Source organism: Mus musculus, chromosome 9, assembly GCF_000001635.26.
Source record: "Mus musculus strain C57BL/6J chromosome 9, GRCm38.p6 C57BL/6J".
NCBI classification, from domain to species: Eukaryota; Metazoa; Chordata; class Mammalia; order Rodentia; family Muridae; genus Mus; species Mus musculus.
In genome coordinates, this window is record NC_000075.6 from 73,035,547 (window position 1) to 73,057,435 (window position 21,889).

At 46.4% G+C, this 21,889-nt stretch overlaps 3 protein-coding genes across 10 annotated transcripts in view; 2 read left to right on the forward strand and 1 right to left on the reverse strand.

Annotated features, from left to right (window-relative positions):
* The window catches only part of Pigb (phosphatidylinositol glycan anchor biosynthesis, class B), a 24,423-nt gene extending 20,246 nt beyond the window's left edge, over positions 1-4,177 (reverse strand). For 6 of the 7 annotated variants that reach the window (XR_379430.4, XR_870761.3, XR_379431.4 and 3 more), the window contains exons 1-3: positions 3,916-4,177; positions 3,077-3,212; positions 1,158-1,275 (exon numbers count right to left, since the gene is read on the reverse strand). Coding sequence is in view for 3 of the 7 variants with exons in the window: in XM_006511287.4 (XP_006511350.1) it covers positions 1,158-1,275; positions 3,077-3,212; positions 3,916-4,045 (384 nt within the window). In the remaining 4 variants the exon portion in view is untranslated. The remainder of the gene's footprint in view (positions 1-1,157; positions 1,276-3,076; positions 3,213-3,915) is intronic. The other variant, NM_018889.3, reaches the window with a different exon arrangement.
* Positions 4,172-7,236, forward strand: Pigbos1 (Pigb opposite strand 1). Its single transcript, NM_001308425.1, has 2 exons — positions 4,172-4,319; positions 6,886-7,236. The coding sequence occupies exon 2, from the start codon at positions 6,957-6,959 to the stop codon at positions 7,128-7,130; it is 174 nt and encodes a 57-aa protein (NP_001295354.1). The 5' UTR covers positions 4,172-4,319; positions 6,886-6,956; the 3' UTR covers positions 7,131-7,236.
* A 2,027-nt stretch (positions 7,237-9,263) lies between these two features.
* Rab27a (RAB27A, member RAS oncogene family) overlaps positions 9,264-21,889 on the forward strand; it is a 52,814-nt gene continuing 40,188 nt past the window's right edge. For both annotated transcript variants that reach the window (NM_001301230.1, NM_023635.6), the window contains exon 1: positions 9,264-9,465. The gene's annotated coding sequence lies outside the window, so the exon portion shown is untranslated. The remainder of the gene's footprint in view (positions 9,466-21,889) is intronic.

Sequence of the window (21,889 nt, forward strand, 5' to 3'; positions counted from 1 at the left end):
GGCAGCTCCCGGGTGCTGACCAGCTCCAGGGCATCTGACCCTTCCTCTGGCCTACAGCAGCAACATATCTGTGTGTGCCATGCACACACACTGAAAAACTTGTTGTTGTTGTTGTTGTTGTTGTTTTTCAAGATGGCCTTAGACCAAGAAGAGAAAGCACAACCCTGTATAGAAATAGTCTGATCCTGAGCCTCGTTTTTCTAGACTCCACACAGCGAGCGCCTCATGGACTCCCTTGGAATACCAGGTTGCAGCTTTCCCTGACTGAAAAGAAAAAGTCCAGACTCCCAGGTCCAACCTGATGACAGCCTAGCACACCTCGAGGGCTGAGTGTACCTCAGTGAAACCAGCTAGCACAACAGGGAACTTGGGTTTGGTTCCCTCCTGCCTCTCTCCCAGAGGATCCTAAAACAAGAGAGTGAGACTAGACATTCCTCGGGTCCTGTGCACAGCCTCCTCTGAATTGCCAGTGGTAGTCCGTAATCCAGAAACGAAGTCTTATTGCGCAGCGATGATACACACCGTTCAGTGTTTGTCACATTTTCTTGACAAGTTCAAGGAACAAAAACTATGTAAAATAGTTACTCTGCTGTCTTTAAACCGAGTTCTGATAGACTTTCTCATCCACTTTTACTTCTGCATGCTTATGTCTGTGTGCACATGAGGGCCCCAGAGGTTGCTTCTGTCTTTCCCTATTACTAGTTCCCTTTGAGGCAGGGGGCTGACTGGGCACTGAGACCGACCTGCCTTGGGGACCGAGTTTTTGCAGGGTAGAGCACAACCGGAGATAATATTGTCTCTACCTCCTCAGAGCTATGGTCACAGGTGTTTGCCGGGACACACCTATCTTGTTTCATGGGTGTTGGGACCTAAATCTTCAATTGTGGAGCAAAGGGTCTTAACCTTGAGCTATCTCTCCAGCCCCTTCTTTTTACTTCAAAATTTATTTTACTTCTTTTTAAATATATTGAGGAGTTCTGTATCACAGTGTCTTTGGAACAGCGGGCTTCCCAGATAAGGCTGGACTTTAACAACAATAGACGTTTAAAAACAGTTTTGTGGTACTAAGAAAGTCATTCAGTTATTACCAGTTAATTTCTGAAAAAGGAATAAATCTGGATTTAAGGACAACTTTGGTCATTTTAATTTCAACTTACCAGGAATTGAACACTGTCTTTCCCCAGAAGATGCAGAACCTTGTAAATACTGGCGAAGATGAGGGGGTAAGTGTAGCCTCTCAATCGCTCCGTCCATTCCCAGGTCAAATAACCATAATTATTAATATTAAGGATTAAATGTCAAATAGTATTGAAGCAAATTTATTTTTATTTTGATATATAAAACTATTCTTTTTTTTTTTTTTTAAAGATTTATTTATTTATTATATATAAGTACACTGTAGCTGTCTTCAGACACTCCAGAAGAGGGCATCAGATCTCATTACGGGTGGTTGTGAGCCACCATGTGGTTGCTGGGATTTGAACTTCGGACCTTCGGAAGAGCAGTCGGGTGCTCTTACCCACTGAGCCATCTCACCAGCCCATAAAACTATTCTTTGACAATGAAGTTTGTTTTGGTTTTGGTTTTGGTTTTTTTTTTTTTTTTGAGACTGGGTTCATCCATGTAGCCATGACTATCCTGGAAGTCACTCTGTAGACCAGGCTGGCCTCGAACTCAGAAATCCACCTGCCTCAGCCTCTCAAGTGCTAGGACTAAAGGCATGTGCTAACACCACTTAGCTTTTTTTTTTTTTAGAATTTATTTTTATTTTGTGTGCATTGGTGTTTTATCTGCATGTATGTCTGTGTGAAGTTGGCAGTTGGAGTTACAGACAGTTGTGAGCTGTCATGTGGGTACTGAGAATTGAACTCCAGTCCTTGGGATAAAGCAGTCAGTGCTCTTAACCACTGAGCCATCTCTCCAGCCCCAAGACAGAGCTTTTTATTGCCTGTTCAGCTAACTAAAGTCTTAATTTCTTCAAGTTAGTAGAAATATATTTCTCACATAATTATATAATATGGTTACATATATATATGTGTGTGTGTGTGTATATATCTATGTATGTGTATATATTATATATACATTATAGTGTATATAATATAATATATTATATATATATTATAGTGTGTGTGTGTGTGTGTGTGTGTGGCTGTGCATGATATGTATGTTGATATAAGGGTAAAAGTTAGAAGACAACTCTATAGAGTTGGTTCTCTTTTTAAAATATTTATGTGTATGTGTGTGCACATGTATGTTCTGTGCACCAGCACATGCCTGGTGCACATGGAAGTCAGAAGAGGGCATCAATTCTCCTAGAACAGGGATTGTTAAAAGCCTCCATGTGGGTGCTGGGAATTGTCTGGTCCTCTGGAAGAGCCTGGTCCTCAGCAGTTAAGAGTAGTTCTAACCACTGAGCAATGCCAGCCTCTCTATCCACCCTTGTGTGAGTCTCAGGGACAGGATTATGGTGGCCGTGTTCGCAGGCTGTTACTAGCGGAGCCATCCCAATGACCGGGCTTTGTTTTGAAACAGAGCTAGTCCAGGCTATCCTTGAACTTCCGATCCTGCTGCTTCAGCCTCCCAAACGCTGGGACGGATTGTGCTTTTTACTTTCTCTATATCCGGGGGCTACAAATCATTTAGGTGTATATACTAATTCAAAGGCAGCGTCAAGTCATTTGTTGGTGTTCTTTTGTTGTTGGTGTTTTGTTTGTTTGTTGATTTTTGTTTGTTTTCCGAGACAGGGTTTCTCTGTATAGCCCTGGCTGTCCTAGAACTAGCTCTGTAGATCAGGCTGGCCTCAAACTCAGAAATCCACCTGCTTCTGCCTCCTAAATACTGGGTGGGATTAAAAAGTCATGTGATACCATGCCTATATTTTCTTTGTGTGTGTGTGTGTGTTTTTCTTCTCTGTCAAGTCTGTGTCAAAGGGAGACATACGGTAACTATCAGCACACAACAACAGCATACTTGGTTGAGCTGAAATTATTCAAAGAATTACTGAAAAGATATAATCATGAACTGAGCTCCTAAGATGAAGACACACTCAGAGTGGAAAAGAAACCATAAAGGATATCTGAAAACCATGCGGTGTGCAACTTCGAGGGACTGCCAGTATTCATCAGGAACAAAGCTTGTCTGCACTAAGAAGCAGTTAAGTATTCGCAGAGCGATGGTAAACAAGACCAGGTAAGTGTTTTCTCCAAGAAGACCTGGAAAGCAAATCAAAGCAGTAAGTGTGGCATAAAAGTGAGCGAGTTCCCCCCACCCCCCAATGCCACATGCCCGGTGCACTGGCTCCCTCTCTGTTAACACCTTCCACAGCACTCCACTGAGCTAGCTGAGGCACTAGCTCAGGGGTGGAACTCTTGTCTAGCTTGCTGAGGCCATGGAGTGTTTTCTATTCCCTAGCAATCTGTAGGGAATAGAAAACAACCCACGAACACCTCCCCCCACCGCAAAAAATAGATACAAACCCCACTAAAGAACACACAACGCACACACACACACAATTTGTTAACCACTGGTGAGTCTGAACCTGTTTTACTTGTGAGGATGCTAAGGTTCAGAAACTGCTTTGCCCAACACAAAAATACTGTTACTGACTAGGTAGTCGGTCGGCTGTTTCCAAAGTTTGCTTTTCCCAGTGTGCAGGCAGCCTGTATTTTCGCTTTAGTTACCAACAGTGGTGGTGCTTGGAGGTAGGGAAAGATTTTATGTGAAAATCTGTATGCCAGGTGTGATGATGTGACATCACCACACAGCACTGGGGAGACTGATGCAGGAGGATTGAGACACGTCTAAGCACAGTCAGCACAACACAGCGAAGAGACTGTGTTCAGCGAGCCTGAGCTCATTGCCACCACGCTGTGTAGTCCCAGGTGCCCCGAGCTCTGCCGTGAGCCCGGCACTCACCACGGCGCGGAGAGCGTTTCTCCTGCGCGCTCACGTACTGCCTGGACTTCCTCCTCCGCAGCTTCATTTCTCCCGAGCTGCCGTGGAGATTGCGGGAGGCCGGGTTATAGTCGGCGGCCTGGGACTCCATCCTCCCCGGCTACCTGCAGCCCACGGTGCCCGCCCCTCACTTTCTTGTAGGCGGACACATGCCACTAAGATTGGGCCCCGCGAGCCGCCGTCCCTTCGCTGCTCCGGCACTACCGCGGCAGGAAGTGCTGCCGGAAGCGGATGAGTCTCCGGGTGGGTCAGGAGCAAACCTCCCTGACCAGTGTTCAATGCTGGAAAAGACAAAAATAAAGATTCTGGATTCTTTACTCCGCCTGACACACCTCGCACAGCGCCCGCCGAGGAGGCGCTCGGAGGTAACAGAGCAGAGGGAGGCAGTGCATCGCTGAGGACCAGCTCCCGGGTGACCGCGGTGCTCATCCCTCACGCCACGTCCTCGCGTGGGAAGTTTCATCACGGTTCTTACAATAATAGGAAAAAGTTATAACTCAATGAATTTTTATTATCAATTTTTTACCACCCCAATGGATTTCTCTATCCCTAATTATCTATTTTCTAATCAACTTTTTATTTTCTGGAGTCGATCTCACTATGTAGATCAGACTGGCCTTGAACTCGGGAGAATTACCGTCTCTGCCTCATGAGTGCTGGGATTTAATGCCTAAGCCACCACACTCTGTCTCCTCTTATCTTTGTGACAGGGCCACAGTCTTATATAACCGTGGCTGGCCTGGAACTTGCTGTGTAGACCAGACTGGCCTCAAACTCCTGCCTCTGTCTTATGGATGTTGGGATCAAAAGCATGGGCCATCATGACCAGCAATCAAGGCATTTAAAAAATTAGTTGGTGGGGGCTGGAGAACTGGTTCAGGGCTTAAAAACACTGACTGCACTTGCAGAATACCCATATACTAGCCTGGTGTCTCCGAGGGTACCAGGCATGCGTGCTATTGCAGATACATACATGAAGACGAACACCCATACACATAAATTGTCTTTTGTGTGGTCAACTGTATAATCCAGGAGAAGACATGCTTTTCTTTCCTCGGCGAGCTTAAATTATGCCTGAGAACTATTTAGGGCAAGCTCCTTACAGTACAGGAAGGAGTTGCTGATTATTTTTGTGACCTGAGGCTTGGATTAAGGATCCATATCGGAGTCCAGAAAGTGTGTGGCTCCTTCCCTGTGCTCTCTTCATTCACAGCCTCTGACCCAGATGCTGAGGGGGTTGACACGGAAAGTGCTGTGTTGTTCATTTGTCACTTTCTACTGTTTTCAGTTGTTGGATCGAGAAGCAAAATCTTCTACACCCCCACCCCATTTTTCTCAAAGAAGGCATGCAAATGATTTGCGTTTGATTTCTCCTAAAATATCAAAAGAACTCAACATAATTTGCTTTTGCTTTTTTTGAGATAGGCTCTTACTATGTAGCCTTGGCTGGCTTGGAACTCAGCTCTTTAGACCAGACAGGCCTCAGACTCACATAGTCTCTGCCCACACCTGGTGCTGGAATTAAAATCCTGCACCACCACACCTGGCTCAGTGAAGTTTTACAGCCTCTTAAAAATCGCTTTTGTCATACAGCTTGCTTAAAAGAGTTACAGCTACTGCAGAAGGCATAGTGAGGTCACTTGTCCCCTCTCTCTATCATCCTTTAGAGGAAGCTTAAACAGAGACACTCACTTCTGAGTCCTTTCGGGCACCTCTTGGAGAAAAAGTATTAAACGACTTGAAAGCCGTCAGCCATCCCTTCCCCTCCTTTTGCCATTTTGAAAATTACCAGTTTAAACGCTCTGAGAAGACTTCCAGCAGCCATGTTAGTGGCGCACACCTGTCATCCTAACACTGGGGTGGTGAAGGCAGAATTGTAATCTAGAGCAGCCTGCCTATCATAAAGAACCAGAACAAACACTCAAATGCAAAATAACTCACAGGCAAATACACACAAAATAACTCACAGGCAAATACACACAAAATAACTCCCTGGGAACATCCCCTGATAGAAGAGGATGCATCTCTGTCTCACACCACCCTCAAACTTGCATTCCCTATAGGTTCCTTTTTAAGGTTTTTATTGACTTGTTCTCCGAGAACCTGTTATGGAATCCAGACTGGCCGCCAACTGGCAGTGCAGCCAGAGGGTAACCTTGAGTTCCTGATCCTCTTGCCTGGACCCAACTGTTGGGAATATGAGCATGTGCTACGATGCCTGGAAGAAATAACAATTTTAATATAAAATATGATTTTTAACTACTGACAACCTAATTGAGATTTTAGAAAATATCCCATAGTAAGCCTATGTGCTGTCATGCTACCCTTATGTATTTATTAGTTAGTGATTCTTGGTTTTTTTAAAGATTTATTTTATGTACATGGGTACACTGTAGCTGTACAGATGGTTGTGAGCCTTCATGTGGTTGTTGGGAATTGAATTTTTTTAGGACCTCTGCTTGCTCAGTCCCAAAGATTTATTTATTATACATAAGTACACCGTAGTTGACTTCAGACTCACCAGAAGTGGGCGTCAGATCCCATGACGGATGGTTGTGAGCCACCATGTGGTTGCTGGGAATTGAACTCAGGACCTCTGGAAGAGCAGTCAGTGCTCTTAACCGCTGAGCCATCTCTCCAGCCCTAGTTAGTGATTTTTAAATATTACAAAACATTCATGCCAGAGGAAAGTAGTAACAAGTCTTCTAAAGAGCAGATGGGGCTGGAGTGAAGAGTGAGCTGCTGTTCCGGAGGACCTGAGTTCAGTTCCCAGCACCTGTGTTAGATGACAGCTGCCTGTAACTTTCTGGCTTCCAGACTCCTGCACTCAGTCGCACACATAGCACAAAATAAAATTGTTTCTAAAAGTCTGCTGTACTAAGTGGTCCTTTTTTTTTTTTTTTTTTTTTTTTTTTTGTCCCTTTTCCTTAGAAACAGCTCTGAAGCGGTTTGCTGCCCGGGGAGCATAGCCACCCTCAGCTTGTGCGCTACCTGCCGCTGCAATGCTCGGGAGATTGCCACTTCCACAACTGCTTTTTGCTGCCATCCTTGGAATTGCTGGAGGAATGTATATTTATCAGCCAATATTTGAACAATATTCCAGAGATCAGAAGGAATTAAAAGAAAAGGTGAAGTTGTTGGAAGAATCAGAAGAAAAGGGAGCTAATTCTGCATAAACTGAAATTGTAAACCTTGCTTAACGTTCTATTGAAATCACACCGACTATTAGTCTAGTAAGACTTTAGGTATGCTTTAAATAAATAAATCATGGGTAATGAATCTAAGTTATTTATAAAGGTAGTTCTTGGGCTGGAGAGATGGCTCAGCAGTTAAGAACACTGACTGTTCTTCCAGGGGTCCTAAGTTCAATTCCCAGCAACCACATGGTGGCTCACAACCATCTGTAATGGGATCTGATGCCCTCTTCTGGTGTGTCTGAAGACAGCAGTGTACTCATATACAGAAAATAAATAAATCCAGACACTACAAGAGGGCATCTGAGCCTCATTACAAATGGTTTTGAGCCACCATGTGTTTGCTGGGAATTGAACTCAGGACCTCTGGAAAAACAGTCAGTGCTCTTAACCACTGAGCCATTTCTCTAGTCTGGCATGTTTTTTGTTTGTTTGTTTGTTTGTTTGTTTTCATTGTTTGCTGGTTTAGAGTATGTCACATAATCTCAGACCAGGCTGAGACATGGACTCTTGGAACCAGATGCATAGTCAAGTCTCAGGGCACAGATGAAGCCCTAGGTTTCAGGACCAGCACCTCACACCCTGGGCAAAGTGATGCAGTTGTGTGATCCAGGCACTCAGGTGGAAGCAGGAGGATCAGAAGTACCAGCCATTACCAGTGACAGTGTTGTTCCCCAATATAGTTCATAGACCTTCGTCACCTCCAGGTTTATGTGTAGGATGCCTGGTCTCCAGGGTGATGGTATTGAAAGCTGGTACCTTTTTTTTTTTTTTTTTTTTTTTTTGGTTTTTTGAGACAGGGTTTCTCTGTGTAGCCCTCGCTGTCTGGGAACTCACTCTGTAGACCAGGCTAGCCTCGAACTCAGAAATCCACCTGTCTTGGCCTCTAGTGATAGCTCCTTGAGAGCTAGTGCCAGAGCCGGGTGGTGGTGACGTCGGCACACGCCTTTAATCCCAGCACTCGGGAGGAGGCAGAGGCAGACGGATTTCTGAGTTCAAGGCCAGCCTGGTCTACAGAGTGAGTTCCAGGACAGCCAGGGCTACACAGAAAAACCCTGTCTCGAAAAACCAAAAAGAAAAAAAAAAAAAGAGCTAGTGCCTGAAGGAAGATGGTTGCCTTGCTTTTCCTGGGGAGGGTATTTCTCTTCAGCCCTGATGGAATGATAGAAAAGATTCTGTACCGGTCCAGTTTATTGGGGTTGCTTACAAGCGTGGGTGACTCCAGTAGCTGCCATCTACAGATTGAGAAACTGCACTGTGGTGCAGTCCTAGTAGCTACAGACAGGAGGGGTGACTGGGTGTGCAGGTGGGTGGGACAGCTGGACCGCGGAGTTTGTGGTGGCAGGCCCTAGGGATGAATGAAACTGCATGGACAGAACTTAGCCCAGTCTTCCTTCTCAGCATTTTGCTTGTCTTGGAAGTGGAATTCTGAAAGCAACAGGGCAGGCCCAAAGGCCAGTGTGAAGCGCAGAACCACCTTTGGACGGATTTGGCTAATGTCCTCCATCCCCAGGTTGAGACCCAGACTGCTCACAGAAAACCCTAGGCATCGGTAGAAGGCCACTAGGAGGCAGCAGAGGGTCATAGGCTGCTCCGGACCCTGCCGGGTCTTAGCATGTTATGCCACCCCATAATTTCCCTCTTACTGTGCAGTAACTGCCTGCCCTAACAGTGTTTTAGGACTTCAGGGTGAGTGTAATCCGAGTTAGACTGTGTGCATGTAGACTCCGCTGGCCATTGCCTTCCAGAATAGTGTTTATTTTCTTCTGACTGAATCTTACCTATTTTTCTCATCATCGAGTCCAGGAACCCCAGTAGGCCATGCCCAAGCTGTCTCCAGGGAGGATGCACAGCCATGAAAAAGCTTTTAGGACAGACCTTTGGAGTCTCCAGGGCACGCCTCGCCTTACCCGGATCCTGGGGCAATTTGAGCTTTTTGTGAATGGCTCTCTTGGTCTCAAGGAAAACCACCCTCTGTGGTTCTCACACCTTTCAGAAGGGGCGAGGAGACCCGATCCGTGCCAGGCGAGGCGAGCAGTCGTTTCTGTGGCTGGGGGCCTGCGGGCAGGTGACAGGAGGCGGAGGTGGAGGCCGCTCAGGACCCGCCCCCACCGCGCTCTCCTCTACGGGAAGTGATGTGGGGCCAGACGGAAAATAGCGCCAAGCACCCAAAAAAGGCCAGTCGCACGGGGTCCCGAGCTCCATTTGGAAGGGAGTACCTAAGGGATAGAGCACAGCGAGGACGCGGCACGTTGGGAATCTAGCACTGCAGGGACGCAACACCGCAGGGACAGCACCGGACAGAGCACCAAACCGGGTGAGCACTCAGCGTTCTGGGCGCGCTGCAGATTGCAGGCGAGCAAGTCAGCCCTAGGGCAACCAGGGGACAGATCTTCGGAATGGATGCTGGTTTTCTGGAGTTCCAGGGGCTGAAGGTTATCCCGGGTGGCATCTAGGTGCCAAAATCCCTTTAATGAGGGGAAGAGAAATAGGTCTGCCCATCCCTCTGTCCTTCCCTCACTTCGGTTTTAGAAGTCTTTGACTTTAAAGTCTTTAGAGTCCTGCTGCTTTCAGGTGAGAAAGGGCTCTGCCTTTTCCTGTCATTCAGAGAACCCAGCTGGTCAGCCTGGTCTTAGAGTCACCCTATCGGAGGTAGAATTGATGGATGACATATTTTGGTCACTTTGCCAAGACCGGGTCTCTGGCCCAGTAGCTGGGTACCGATTTGGAAAGCCAGCTCTGTAATGTAGGAGATCTTGAGGCGTCTCAGCAGCCCCCCTGGCCTTTGCATCTTGCTGTTGTCTGGAGTATTCCCCTAGGCTTCTCTTTCAAGCCCAAGGGCTAACAGCTGTTCTGCCTTAGCTGTTCAGCCCAGCCGGGTGAGGAAGGCAGGAGACATTTCGTATTCTTTAAAGCTCCCTGTAGAGTGGAACCGGTATGGGAAAAGTAATCCCTGCATTTGGAAGGTGGACAGAGAAGGATCCAGGGTTCAAGGTCAGCCTTTGCTACATAGTGTGTGCTTGAAACCAGCCTGGGTTACAGGAGACTCTTTCTCAAAAAACAAACACCAAAAAGAAAGGAAGGGGGGGTATTCAGAAATGCTAAGCGCGCCTGAATGGGAGCTGCCTTCTTATTTTACCTTGGTCTTCCCCCCCACCCCAACACCTTTCCGTTTCCTCTCCACAGTGTGTCTTATTTGTCGTTGTTGTTGTTGTTGTTTGTTTATTTCTGACGTCACCCCGCCCCACCCCCTCCCTTGCCACCTTTTACGAGTTTTTTTGGCTGTGCAGAAGAGTCCCTTGTATCTCTGTGTGGAATTTACGGTCAGCTTCTCAATTCTGTGGCCTTGGCTTTAGAGCACGCACAGGCATTTTGAAGAGGGAAGCCGCCTTTGGGAACCAGACTTTTAACTTCCTTTCCTGATACCTGTTTCCCCATCTTAGTAAAGAAATTCCACTCTTAGAGAATCTCAGGCCAAACAATTCTCTTCATTCTTCCATGTCTCTTGTCCACCCTGAACACATTTTATTGAGTCTAACTTGAGTAGAACTAAATATTTTTTGGTTTAAAAACTTGGTAAGTGGCTGGAGAAATGGCTCTGTCATTTAGAGCACAGACTGCTTGCTCTTCCTGAGGATCCAAGTTCGGTTCCCAGCACCCACAACAGGCAACTCACAGCTGCCTGTAACTCCAACTTCAGAGAACCCAGTGCTGTCTTCTGGACTCTGCCAGTATTGCACTCATTGCACAAAACCAAACACACACACACACACACACACTTAAAAATAAACAAACTGGTATCAAAAGATTGCCTAGTCGGCCATCACTGGAAAGAGATGCCCATTGGACAGGCAAACTTTATATGCCCCAGTACAGGGGAATGCCAGGGCCAAAAAATGGGAATGGGTGGGTAGGGGAGTGGGGGGGGGGGCGGGGGAGAGTGTGGGGGACTTTTGGGATAGCATTGGAAATGTAATTGAGGAAAATACGTAATAAAAAAAACAAACTGTAAAATTGACGTTCACTGAATGCTCTGGTGACTAGGAATTATTTGCTGCCTTTGCAGAGGACCTGGGTTTAGTTCCCAGCACCCACATGGCAGCTCACTAACACTGAGTAATTTCAGTTCCAGGGGACTGGATTCCCTTCTCTGGCCACTGAAAGCACTGCACACATGTGCTGCATGTACGTACGTGTAGGCAAAATACTCATAAACATGTATTGATCATTTGTGTATGGTGTCATATGTATGGAAGGTCAGAGGACTGTCTATAGGAGTCAGCTCTTTCCTTCCACCTTGTGGATCCAGGGATTTAACTCAGGTTGTGTGGCTTGGTGGTAACTACTGAGCTATCTTGTCTACTTAGTTTTTTGGGGTGTGTGTGTGTGTGTGTGTGTGTGTGGTAGTTGAAACATGGCTCCGTTATGTATCCCAGGATAGCTTGGAACCCAGAGTGTAGCCTAGGCCTCAGCCTCCTGAATGGGATTACAGGTGTGCCCTATACCTGGCCACGGTCACATCTGCTCTAATAACCATTTCTCTACTGTTGGCACCCATCCCGACTACCTTCTCTAGCTGTGTTCCTGCTGAGGCCTCTTAAAGCACTTTTAATCTTGTTCTTTTTTTGAAATAGAGATCCCACTTTGTCCTGCCTGTCCCCTCTCTACCTGTCCTCTTCCCCTTCGTGCTGCGATCAGCACAGCCCACTGTGAGGGCCAGGGGTCAGGCTCATTCACTATTGTGTCCGCTGCAATCAGGGTTATTAAGTTGTTATTATTAAGGGGCTGGAGAGATGGCTCAGCACTTAGGAGCATTCAGAGGACAAGGCTCGATTCCCAGGACCCACAGGGCAGCTCACAACCACCCATAACTCCAGTCCCAGTGGCCCTGATACCCTCTTTGGGCACGGAGGCAGGAGGATCAGAAGTTATTCTCTGCTACCTTGGAAGTCCAGGCCAGCATGCAGAACAAACTTATGGCCGGCTGAGTAGTAATGGCTCCTTCCACACTCCTGCACCTGTCTTGTGATGGTGGCAGCAGGCAGCCCTCTGCCCTGGCCCTGAGAAAATTAGGCAGGGCTGTTTAGTAGCTGACCTATCTTCTGGCCTCTTACATTAGTCTAGAGCAAGAGTGGAGTTCTTGGAAATCGAAGGAAATGGACATTAATTTCTTCATGAATATTTTGCACTATAATGAATGAACCTTTCTGTGGCTTCTAACAGAAATGGCCAACTGTTGGCACTTAATTGTGTAACTACTTTCAGTTGTCAGCTGTTTTTCTGTGACTTGGCCCATTTCCATGACTACACCCTTTCATTCTTGGGGCTTGAACTCAGGGCCTGGCAGATGCTAGGCAAGTGCTCTCTCATTCACTGAGCCACCCCTGCCTCCAGCCCATCCTTGATTAGACCCTGTCTGCCTGGAGACAGAGTGTCACTCTGACTCATTTTGAATCTTATTTTGTAAGGAGTCAGAGGCAAAACCAAGTGTAAGACTGTGGCTGAATGTGCACTCGAGTTACTGGATAAAACTCCAGGACCATCTATCTAGTCCAGCAGTTCTCAACCTCCTAATGCTTCCAGCCTTCGATACCATTCCTCATGTTGTGGAGACCCCAACCATAAAATTATTTTCATTGCTACATTATAAGTAATCTTGATACTGTGTTTTCCAGTTGTCTTAGGCAACCCCTGTGAAAGATCATTTGATCTGTTGAGACAGAAAGGTTGAGAAGCAACAGTTAAGTCTGGACTTTCTTAGCAGGCGTCTTTATAGACCACTTTACACTACTGAATGGGGCTTCCCACCCAATGAGGAGTTGGGAGGCTTCCCAGTGAGAACTGAACTAATTTGGCCTATAAAGTATGATAACTAATTTTATGGTTACTCTCTTTATCTCTCTCTTTTCCTTCCTCCCTCCCTTCCTTCCTCCTCCTTTGTACACACACACACACACACACACACACACACACACACACACCCCTGAGTGCTGGGAACTGAACTTGGGTTCCCTTTAGGAAGAATCTTTCTTAACCATTTAGCCATTTCTCCAGCCTATATATGGGATTTTTTTTTTCAATTGAGTTTACCTTCTTCTTTTGTTATTAAGACTTTTCCTGGCATGTGTCTTATCTATAGATTCACTATGAAATAGGAAAGAATTATTTTAACATATATATGCAGTAGTTATACACACACATAAAACATATTTCCCAAATAAAATAGAGTAAGTTTGATGCTTCTGAAGGACAGAACAACGCTTGCAGCTTAAAGCCTGAGCCCCCCTAAGAAGAAAGCTCTCTTGCCCCTGTTAAGAAAATGATTGGCTCCTGAGGAAGTAGCGCTTCCCTTCAAAAGCGCTCCCTTTCTGTGCCCCCTGAGATTTGCTTGGACTGTGTTTGTTTCTCCACTTGGGGATGAGGAAATTTGAGTTGATGATCTGGCTTCCCCTAAGCTGATTAGCCTGAGAGCAGACTCTGGCGATAAAAGCTTTTAGTGAACCTGATGTCCTGGGGTGAGGGACTGGAATAGTGAACATTTAGCTAGCTAGGGCCTTCCAGTGTGGGGGCTCAGCTCATCATTTCTCTTGTATGATTTGGGGTCCATTAACACATTTTATTTATTGTCAATTAAAATTGAGTGCCTTGTCTAAAAGGGATGGGAATTTTCTCCCCCCCCCCTTTTCTTCTCTCTCTCCTTTTCCCTCTCCCCTCCCCTTCTCTCTTCTTTCTTTCTTTCTTTCTCTCTCTCTTTCTCTTTCTCTCTTTCTTTCTTTTTCTTTTTTCTTTCTTTCTCTTTTTTCTCCTCCTCCTCCTCTTCCTCCTCCTCCTCCTCCTTCTTCTTTTCTCTCTCTCTCCTTCCTTCCTTCCTTCCTTCCTTCTTTCCTCCCTCCCTCCCTCCCTCCCTCCCTCCCTCCCTCCCTCCCTCCCTCCCTCCCTCCCTCCCTTCCTTCTTTATTTCTTGTCTAATTGGATCTCATGCATGTCAGGCTAGGCTGGAACTCTGCGTAGCTGAGGATGCCCTTGAACTTCTGAGTGTCTGTTTTATGCTAGGACTACAGGTGTGTGTTACCATGTCTGTATGAAATTCTAATTTGAGGATAGGGTTTCAAATTTACCAAATAAAAGTGATTCAATTTTTAAATCTGTCTTCAATTTTTTTCTTTTAAATCAGGGTCTTGAGATGTAGCCCAAGCTAGCTCTTGATCTCCCTGACTCCACCTCCTAATGTGCACCATCCCCCCTTATTCCAAAATACACATGTACACAGCTCTAGTTAGAGGTCATGTTTATATACAGGAAATGTGCGATATCGTCCAAAGAATGGTTGAGCCGTGGGTTTCCATGGTGATGGGAATCTGTTAATGGCTCTAGCGCTAGAAACAAGAGAGAGCATTAGTTTTACTTTAGTCCTTCATAGTTAAGGAGATCCTTACCTACAGAGGCTAAATCTGTCCATGTCACATAGACTAGGAGGAGGGGCCAGGGCCAGCGCCAGGACCAGTGGCACAATGCCTCCCTTAAGAAGTTATGCATAGGGTGGGGTGGGGTGGCCCTTTTTGCTCTTCCAGAGGACCTGGGTTTGGCGCCCATCACCCACATTATGGCTTACAACCTTCCATAATTCCAGTCACAGAGGATCCAGTGCCCTCTTATGACCTGCTCATACATACATGCAGACAAAAGACTCATACACATAAAATAAGTACGCTTAAGAACATTTTTTTTAAAAAGTTTATATAACCCCAGTTCCAGGGGATGGGATCACTACCATCTTCTCACTTCTGTGGGCGTGAATGTGGTACAAGACATACAGACAAGAAAAATGGACACATAGGGGGGAAAATCTAAGTCTCTTTTTAAAGGAAGGAAGGAAGGAAGGAAGGAAGGAAGGAAGGAAGGCAGGCAGGCAATCCTGAAAACGAACGAGGTTTTGTCTGCCACTAGGGAAACCGTATTTCAGAGCCCCTGGTCTTTTTTCACAACCTGGATGGTGGTTAATTCATATTAAGCCTTTCCAGCTGCCAGGTCAAAGCATAATAAAATTGGTTGCCAAGAGACAGAAAAGTCTGTTCTCTCTTGTTTGCTGAGGTTGGTCCAACCGCGTGGGTGGATGGCAGATCCTCTGGGTGTTCCTGTGCACTAATCTCCTATGTATTTGTATCATTAGCGGCAAAGACAAGGCGTCAATCAATCACCTGGCTAAACATAATAGAGTGAGCACTTTAATTCCTGCAGTACTAGCCTGGCTTGGGGAAGTGAGACATAAAGCTTTAGTCTGTTCGGATGCATAGATAGAGATCTCTTGCTGGTGGCTGGGAACACCACTCGATACGTGCTTGCTTGGCATGCAGGAGCCTCCTTCTGCTCCCTCAGGTTACCTAAGAATTGTGCATGTGTTTGAGACAGAGTCTCCTATAGCTCAGACTGGCCTGAACTTGCTATGTAGCCAACAATGACCTTTAATTTCAGATCCCCCTGCCTCCCACTCCCAAGTGCTAGGATTACAGGCCTGAGACACCGTTCTTGGTTTATGTGGTACCAGGGATGGAACCCAGGGTTTCATGTGTGCCAGGCGAGCACCTTATCAACTGAACTGGTTCCTGGGTCCTATGATGTAAAACTTAAATAATATTGCAATAAAAGGAATATGGAAAAATAATTTAAAAATATTAACCCAGAGCCGGGTGTGGTGGCGCATGCCTTTAATCTCAGCACTTGGGAGGCAGAGGCAGGTGGATTTCTGAGTTCGAGGCCAGCCTGGTCTACAGAGTGAGTTCCAGGACAGCCAGGGCTACACAGAGAAACCCTGTCTCAAAAAACCAAAAAATAAAAAATAAAAAAATAATCCATAGTTGTGGGCAGGGTTTCTTTACTTCTTGTGTTAGTTTCTGTCCCACATCTTACTTGAACAGTAAGGAATGCCAGGGAGAACTCAGCAGTCTGTTGGTTGTTCTGGGCTTCGCTTCTCTTATTAGAGACTAGGCTAACCCTTCATTATCCCTCTCTGCTCTGCATGAGAACATAAAGTAGACTATGGGCTTTCTTGTTTGTTTGCTTGGTATTTCTGGTGGGGGTGGGGAAAGTCACTCATCTATGTGCCCCGTGACTGAAAACAAAAGACCCACCACTGTCAGGAGTCACTGGGAGTCTTCTCTTTTCCAAGTCACTGATAATCGGTCGTAAGGTATCACATTAGCAGCTTGCAACAGGGGTCATCACCCCACCCTCACCAGGGAGTTTCAGTGTCTACCTGTCTGTCTGAGACAGGGTCTTTTATAGTCCCAGGCTGGTTTCATACTTACTTGGAGTCAGTGTGGCCTTACTGGAGGAAGTATGTCACTGGAGGTGGGCTTGGAGGTTTCAAAAATCCACCTGATGCTCACACTCCCTGCCTCCCCAAACCACCTGTGGATCTCACAGCTACTGCTCCAGTAAGGTGTGAGGCCATACTCCCACCCTGGTGATAATAGACCGATCCTCTGAAACTGTAAGCCAGCCTCCAATTAAAATGATTTTCTTCCTAAGAGTTGCCATGGTGACGGTACCTCTTCACAACCGTCGGACATCGAGAAAGACAATGCCTATACATGTTTTTTGTTTGTTGTGATCTTTCGAGACAGGGTTTCTCTGTGTAATAGCCCTGGGTGACCTGGACTCCCTTTGTAGACCAGGCTGGCCTAGAACTCACAGAGATCCACCTGCCTCTGCCTCCCAAGTGCTGGGATTAAAGGCGTGGGCCAGCACTCCAGGTTGCCTCTACATGTTTTTAACTCTTATAAGGGCCGCTGCTGTGCAGTGGGGACCGGTGAGGCCCTTGATGAGCACAGGTTGCTTTCAGGAGAAGAGTAAGCCCAGCCAGGCATGGTGGCACACGCCTTTAATCCCAGCACTCAGGAGGCAGGCAGATTTCTGAGTTTGAGACCAGCCTGGTCTACAGAGTGAGTTCCAGGACAGCCAGGGCTAGACAGAGAAACCCTGTCTCGAAAAAAACCCAAAAAAACAAAAACAAAAAAAAAACCCAAAAAACAAAAAAAGAGTAAGCCCTGTGGCTGGCAAGCAAACGGCTGGACTGCAATGTCTCTTTGTGTGACCCCAAAGGGGGGCAGAACCAAACAGTGACAGGGATCTGGGCAGACAAAGCCTGTGGCCACCTCACGTCTTCAGCCTACCGGCGTCTGTACTTCCTGAGTTCCCAGCAGCCTCCTATAGCTTTGTGCCACGGAGCCAAGAAACTATCGAGACGGTATCGATTGGTTCTGCTTGGCTGGGAGGTTTTCTGCATTTGAGAGTCAGTCTTGGAAGCCTCCTCCTAACTCTCCAGCCCCTTTTGCTGCCCAGATAAGGAAACCTTACTGGTTACACTGACACAGTTGTGTAACTTTAGATCTGGTTGGAAGGGGCCTTGAAAATCATGTGGCTCAGCCAGGTTTTCCCTTAGTCTCCTTGGCCCGAAGCTAGGTACCACACCACTGAGGGATTGACAGCAGGCAGGATTCCTAGGAAGAACCTTTTAATGTGTCTAGGCTGATATTTCTTCACTGCCACCAGCTGTGAGGTAGGCAGTCCAAACAGCTGTGTTGTTTGAGTGTTCAAAGGAAGTGGCGTTCATTCATTCATTCATTCATTCATTCATTCGTGTATTTATTTATAGATAGACTTTCCGGTTGAAACCCTTGAACTTCCAGTTCTCCTGCCTTTACTTCTGGGTATGCTAGAAACTTTCTTTACTTCTGGGTATGCTAGAAACTGCCTTTACTTCTGGGTATGCTAGAAACTGAACTCAGGGCTGCATGCGAACTAGGCCAGTACTCTACCCACTGAGCCGCCATCCAACCCCGAGGGGGACTTTCGATGGAATTTTACTAACCACTGAGGCAATTTCCTTGAAACTGTCTGAAATGACTGAGTATCTATGGTCTTGACTTACATTAAAGCTGCCCAGAAGTGTCTGCCACAATGATTGTATTTGTCCTCCAGGGTGAATTTTCTGTCAGCCCCCAGAGAGCTGCTGCTAGAGTCGTCTCTGCCCACTTTGTGCCGTCAGTGAGTTCCTGTCTCTACAGTATCTATTGCTGTTTGAGATGAGTCTATTATATTTATCTTGCTTGTGGCCGGCCGGTCTCTTCCATCTAATGTGCTCTCTCGGTGAGCCACTGTGGCTGACTACCTAGAAATGACCTGGAGTAGCGGTTCTCCACCTTCCAATGCTGTGACCCTTTCATACAGTTCCTCTGTGGTGACCCCCTCTCCCCCCCCCAACCATACAATTATCTTGTTGCCACTCCGTAAGTGTAATATTGATGCTGTTATGAACCGTAATGTAGATGTCTGATATGCAACCCTCTCCAAAGGGGTTGTTATCCATGTTGAGAGCCATTGACCTAGATGAGAAGGTGGTGAGTGCTAAGTTAATAGTTAACAGGTGAATAGGGGAACAGGCAGTTTGAGAAGGCTGCTTGCTTTTTCTTCTTAAACGTCTTACCTTATTTGATGCTTATGTATGTCTGCCTGCACGTATGTCTGTGTACTATGTATGTGCCTGGTGCTTTCAGAGGCCAGAAGAGGGTGTCAAAGCTCTTGGATTTGGCATTAAAGGTCATTGTAAGCTTACATGTGGGTGCTGAGAATCAAACCTAGGTCCTCTGTAAGAACACCAAGCACTCCTAACTACAGAGAGATCTCTCTAGCCCCTGAACTTTATTTTAAATAACTAAATCCAGAATACCAGTTTATTAGTACATAGAAAAATTTTTTTCAGATTCATGTTATTTTTTTTTTTTATGTGTATGAATATTTACGGGAGTGTGTATGAATATCCACGGGAGTCAGAGAGGGCATTTGGTCCTGAAACTGAAGTTACAGATGGTTGGGAGCCACCATGTGGGTGCTGGGAATTGAACTCAGGTCCTTTGTAAGAGCAGTCAGTATTCTTAATCATTGAGCCATCACTACACTCACCCCCTCAGATTGCTCAGGCATTCTCTTAAACAACAACAACAACAACACAACTCATCCCTACCTCCCCAGAGGGCAAACACAGAAAGAGAGGTTCCTGTGAACCCTGACTGTAAGGACAAAGAAACAGAACTACTCAGGGCTTTATGCTGCAAGGAGCCAGAGAGACAGTGAGTCACAAGACAACTTCATTATGTCTCTTTAAAGCTCCCTTTAAAAGCAGCATGCAATGTGTCTCCTTCAGCGACTGTAATCTGTTAGGTTTGAGATTAGGCCTTGGGAATCAGTTTATTTGTGTTTGTTTGTTGTGTATTAGTGTTTGACCTGCATGTATGTATATATGCCATATATATATGTACAGTGCCAAGAAGGCCAGAAGAGAACATTGGATCCCCTAGGACTGGAATTACAGAGGGTGTGAGTGAGCCCAATCTCTCCTTACCGCTGCTGACCTTGGCTTCTGCTGACCTTGGCTTCTGCTGTAGGTGGCTCTTTAACATGAAAGCCTTGGCTTGTTAAGCAAGCCATCATGTTTAGATGCTGGGACTCAAGGGCAGGTTCTCTGAAAAACAGCAACTGTTCTTAGTCCCTGAACTGCCTCTTCAGCCCAAAGGAATCAGCTTTTATTTAAAAAGACTTCCCAGCCAAGACTGGGACACATCGATGCTCTCTACCCTGAGGTACTTAACTAAGGCTCAGATAAACGTGAGCCGGGGACACAGAACCCCACCTCTCTGCAGCATTCGGAAACCAGTAAGAAAGAACCGATTTTCAGGGCAGTGGCAGCACACAGAGCCTCAGAATTTGTTGGCTCATTACATTCAGCGTTGTTTACTTGTAACTAGCCAGGCTGGTGTCAAACAGGAAGCCCTCAGGCACAGCTTTCCTTTCCGGTACATGGTGTCCTGTGAATTAGGTGTTAGATGTGGGGCTGTAGAGGAAAACCCTCCCTCCATAACTTCATCTGAGCCCAGCAATGTGAACACCACCTGAGAAGATGCTACGGAGGCAAATTCACAGCCCCACCCCAGAGCCGCTGGTTCTGAAGCTGGGGAGCTCGGGGCCTGTGTTTTAATACTTCCAGGGTCATCCTAGTGCCCACAGAGCTGAAGGACGCCGTCTGTGGGTCACAGCCCAATCTTTCCTTAACACTGCTGACCTTGGCTTCTGTAGTCGGTGACTCAGTGAGGTGGAAGCCGTAACTTATTAAGCACACCATCTGGCTTGCTTAGGAACACCTATTCAAAACCCGAGCTGTCCTTAGGATCTTAGGAATATCACACAAGGTGGAGAACAAAGTCCTGCCCAGCACCTGCTGTGGGTGAGGCACTGGGCTTAGAGCGTTTACTTGGTATTTTGTTTTCACAGGGATCCTGCTGAGGAGATGCTATGATCTGGTTTACAGATCTGGGGCCTGGGACTGGTAGAGGCTGAACACAGCTTTCACCTCCAGACTTCTCACCTAGTCATGGCTCTGCATATTGTCTTCCTAATATAGTGGCTCTCAAACCTTATGCCACACCAGGTAGCCGCTGGTAAACTAGTGATAAATGCAGATTTTCTAGGTCTCTCTGGAATCCTGATTCAGAGGCCCAGGTGGGGCTCAGGGCTTGAGGGTTTCATCAAAGGCCCAGAAGGGTCTTCCCATGGGCATCTGACCATACCTGGGAAAACCCCATCTGGGGCTGTCTCCTGCCCTAGCTGGCTGGCACAGGCCATCCTCAAGGGTTCATAAGGTTTTGTGGTGCTGTTTTGTGCTCACAGGTCTTAGGGGCTGCTGAGTGAGAAAATAGCAGGAGAATATGAGAACACACAGAAGAGGGCTTTTGTAGCCGAGAGAAGTCTCCAATGCCTGGCCTCTCCTGCATCCTGACTGCCTTTTGTGGGAGGCCAGGCCATGTGTTGGTTTTGAGTAACTTGTGATTTTTTTTTCTGATATTTACCCCACCCCACCCCCCTGCCACACTTTTGTAATTTTTCCTATGGCGGCTTTGTACTTGTGTTTGTGGGGAGCTCAGATGGGAGCAACTCCCTCCGAGCTGCAGTTAACATCTGTGGAATAGTGAATTGCTTCAGCTTTGAGGTCAGAAATGGGGTTTCATGTGCTCAGAGAGAAGAGTCTTTATTTTTCAGATGGGAGTGACATCGAGAGTCATTTGGCAGCCCAGTAGGACACTAAATGACTTGGTGCTGCTGTGAAGGAAGAAAGGAAGACACACATTGAAAACCAACTTCAGGTGTGATGCCGGGTGTCCTTTGCCAGTTCATGCTAAAGGCTAGAAACTGTTAGAATAACAAATACCTCAAGGGAGTGCTAGGAATGAGCCTGATCCACAAAACGCATACTGCCCAAGCATAAAGGCCTGAGTTCAAGTCCCAGAGCCATGGAAAAAAGCCGACTGTGAGCTGGGTGTGTGTTAATTCTTTAATTCTAGCACTCAGAAGGCAGAAGCAGGCGGCTCTCCATGAGTTCTAGACCAGCCTGGTCTACAGAGTGAGGCCTGGTCTACAGAGTGAGTACAGGACAGGCAGGGCATAGAGAAACCATGTCTCAAACAAACAAACAAACAAACATACAAACAAACAAACAAACAAACAAACAAAAAACAAAAAAAAGACAAAAGACAAAAAACAAAAACAAAACCGAAACCAAACCAAACCAAAAATGGTGTGCTTATAATCTCAGCACTGGGGAAACAGAGACAGGGATTTGCTGGCCAAAACTGGCTAAGTGAGACCTTCAGGTGGCATGTCAGTGAGATATTGTCTCATCTAAAAACAAA

What these genes read in the sequence shown, in the direction of transcription:
- Pigbos1 (NM_001308425.1), top strand. Translation starts at nt 6,957, where the DNA reads ATGCTCGGGAGATTGCCACTTCCACAACTGCTTTTTGCTGCCATCCTT.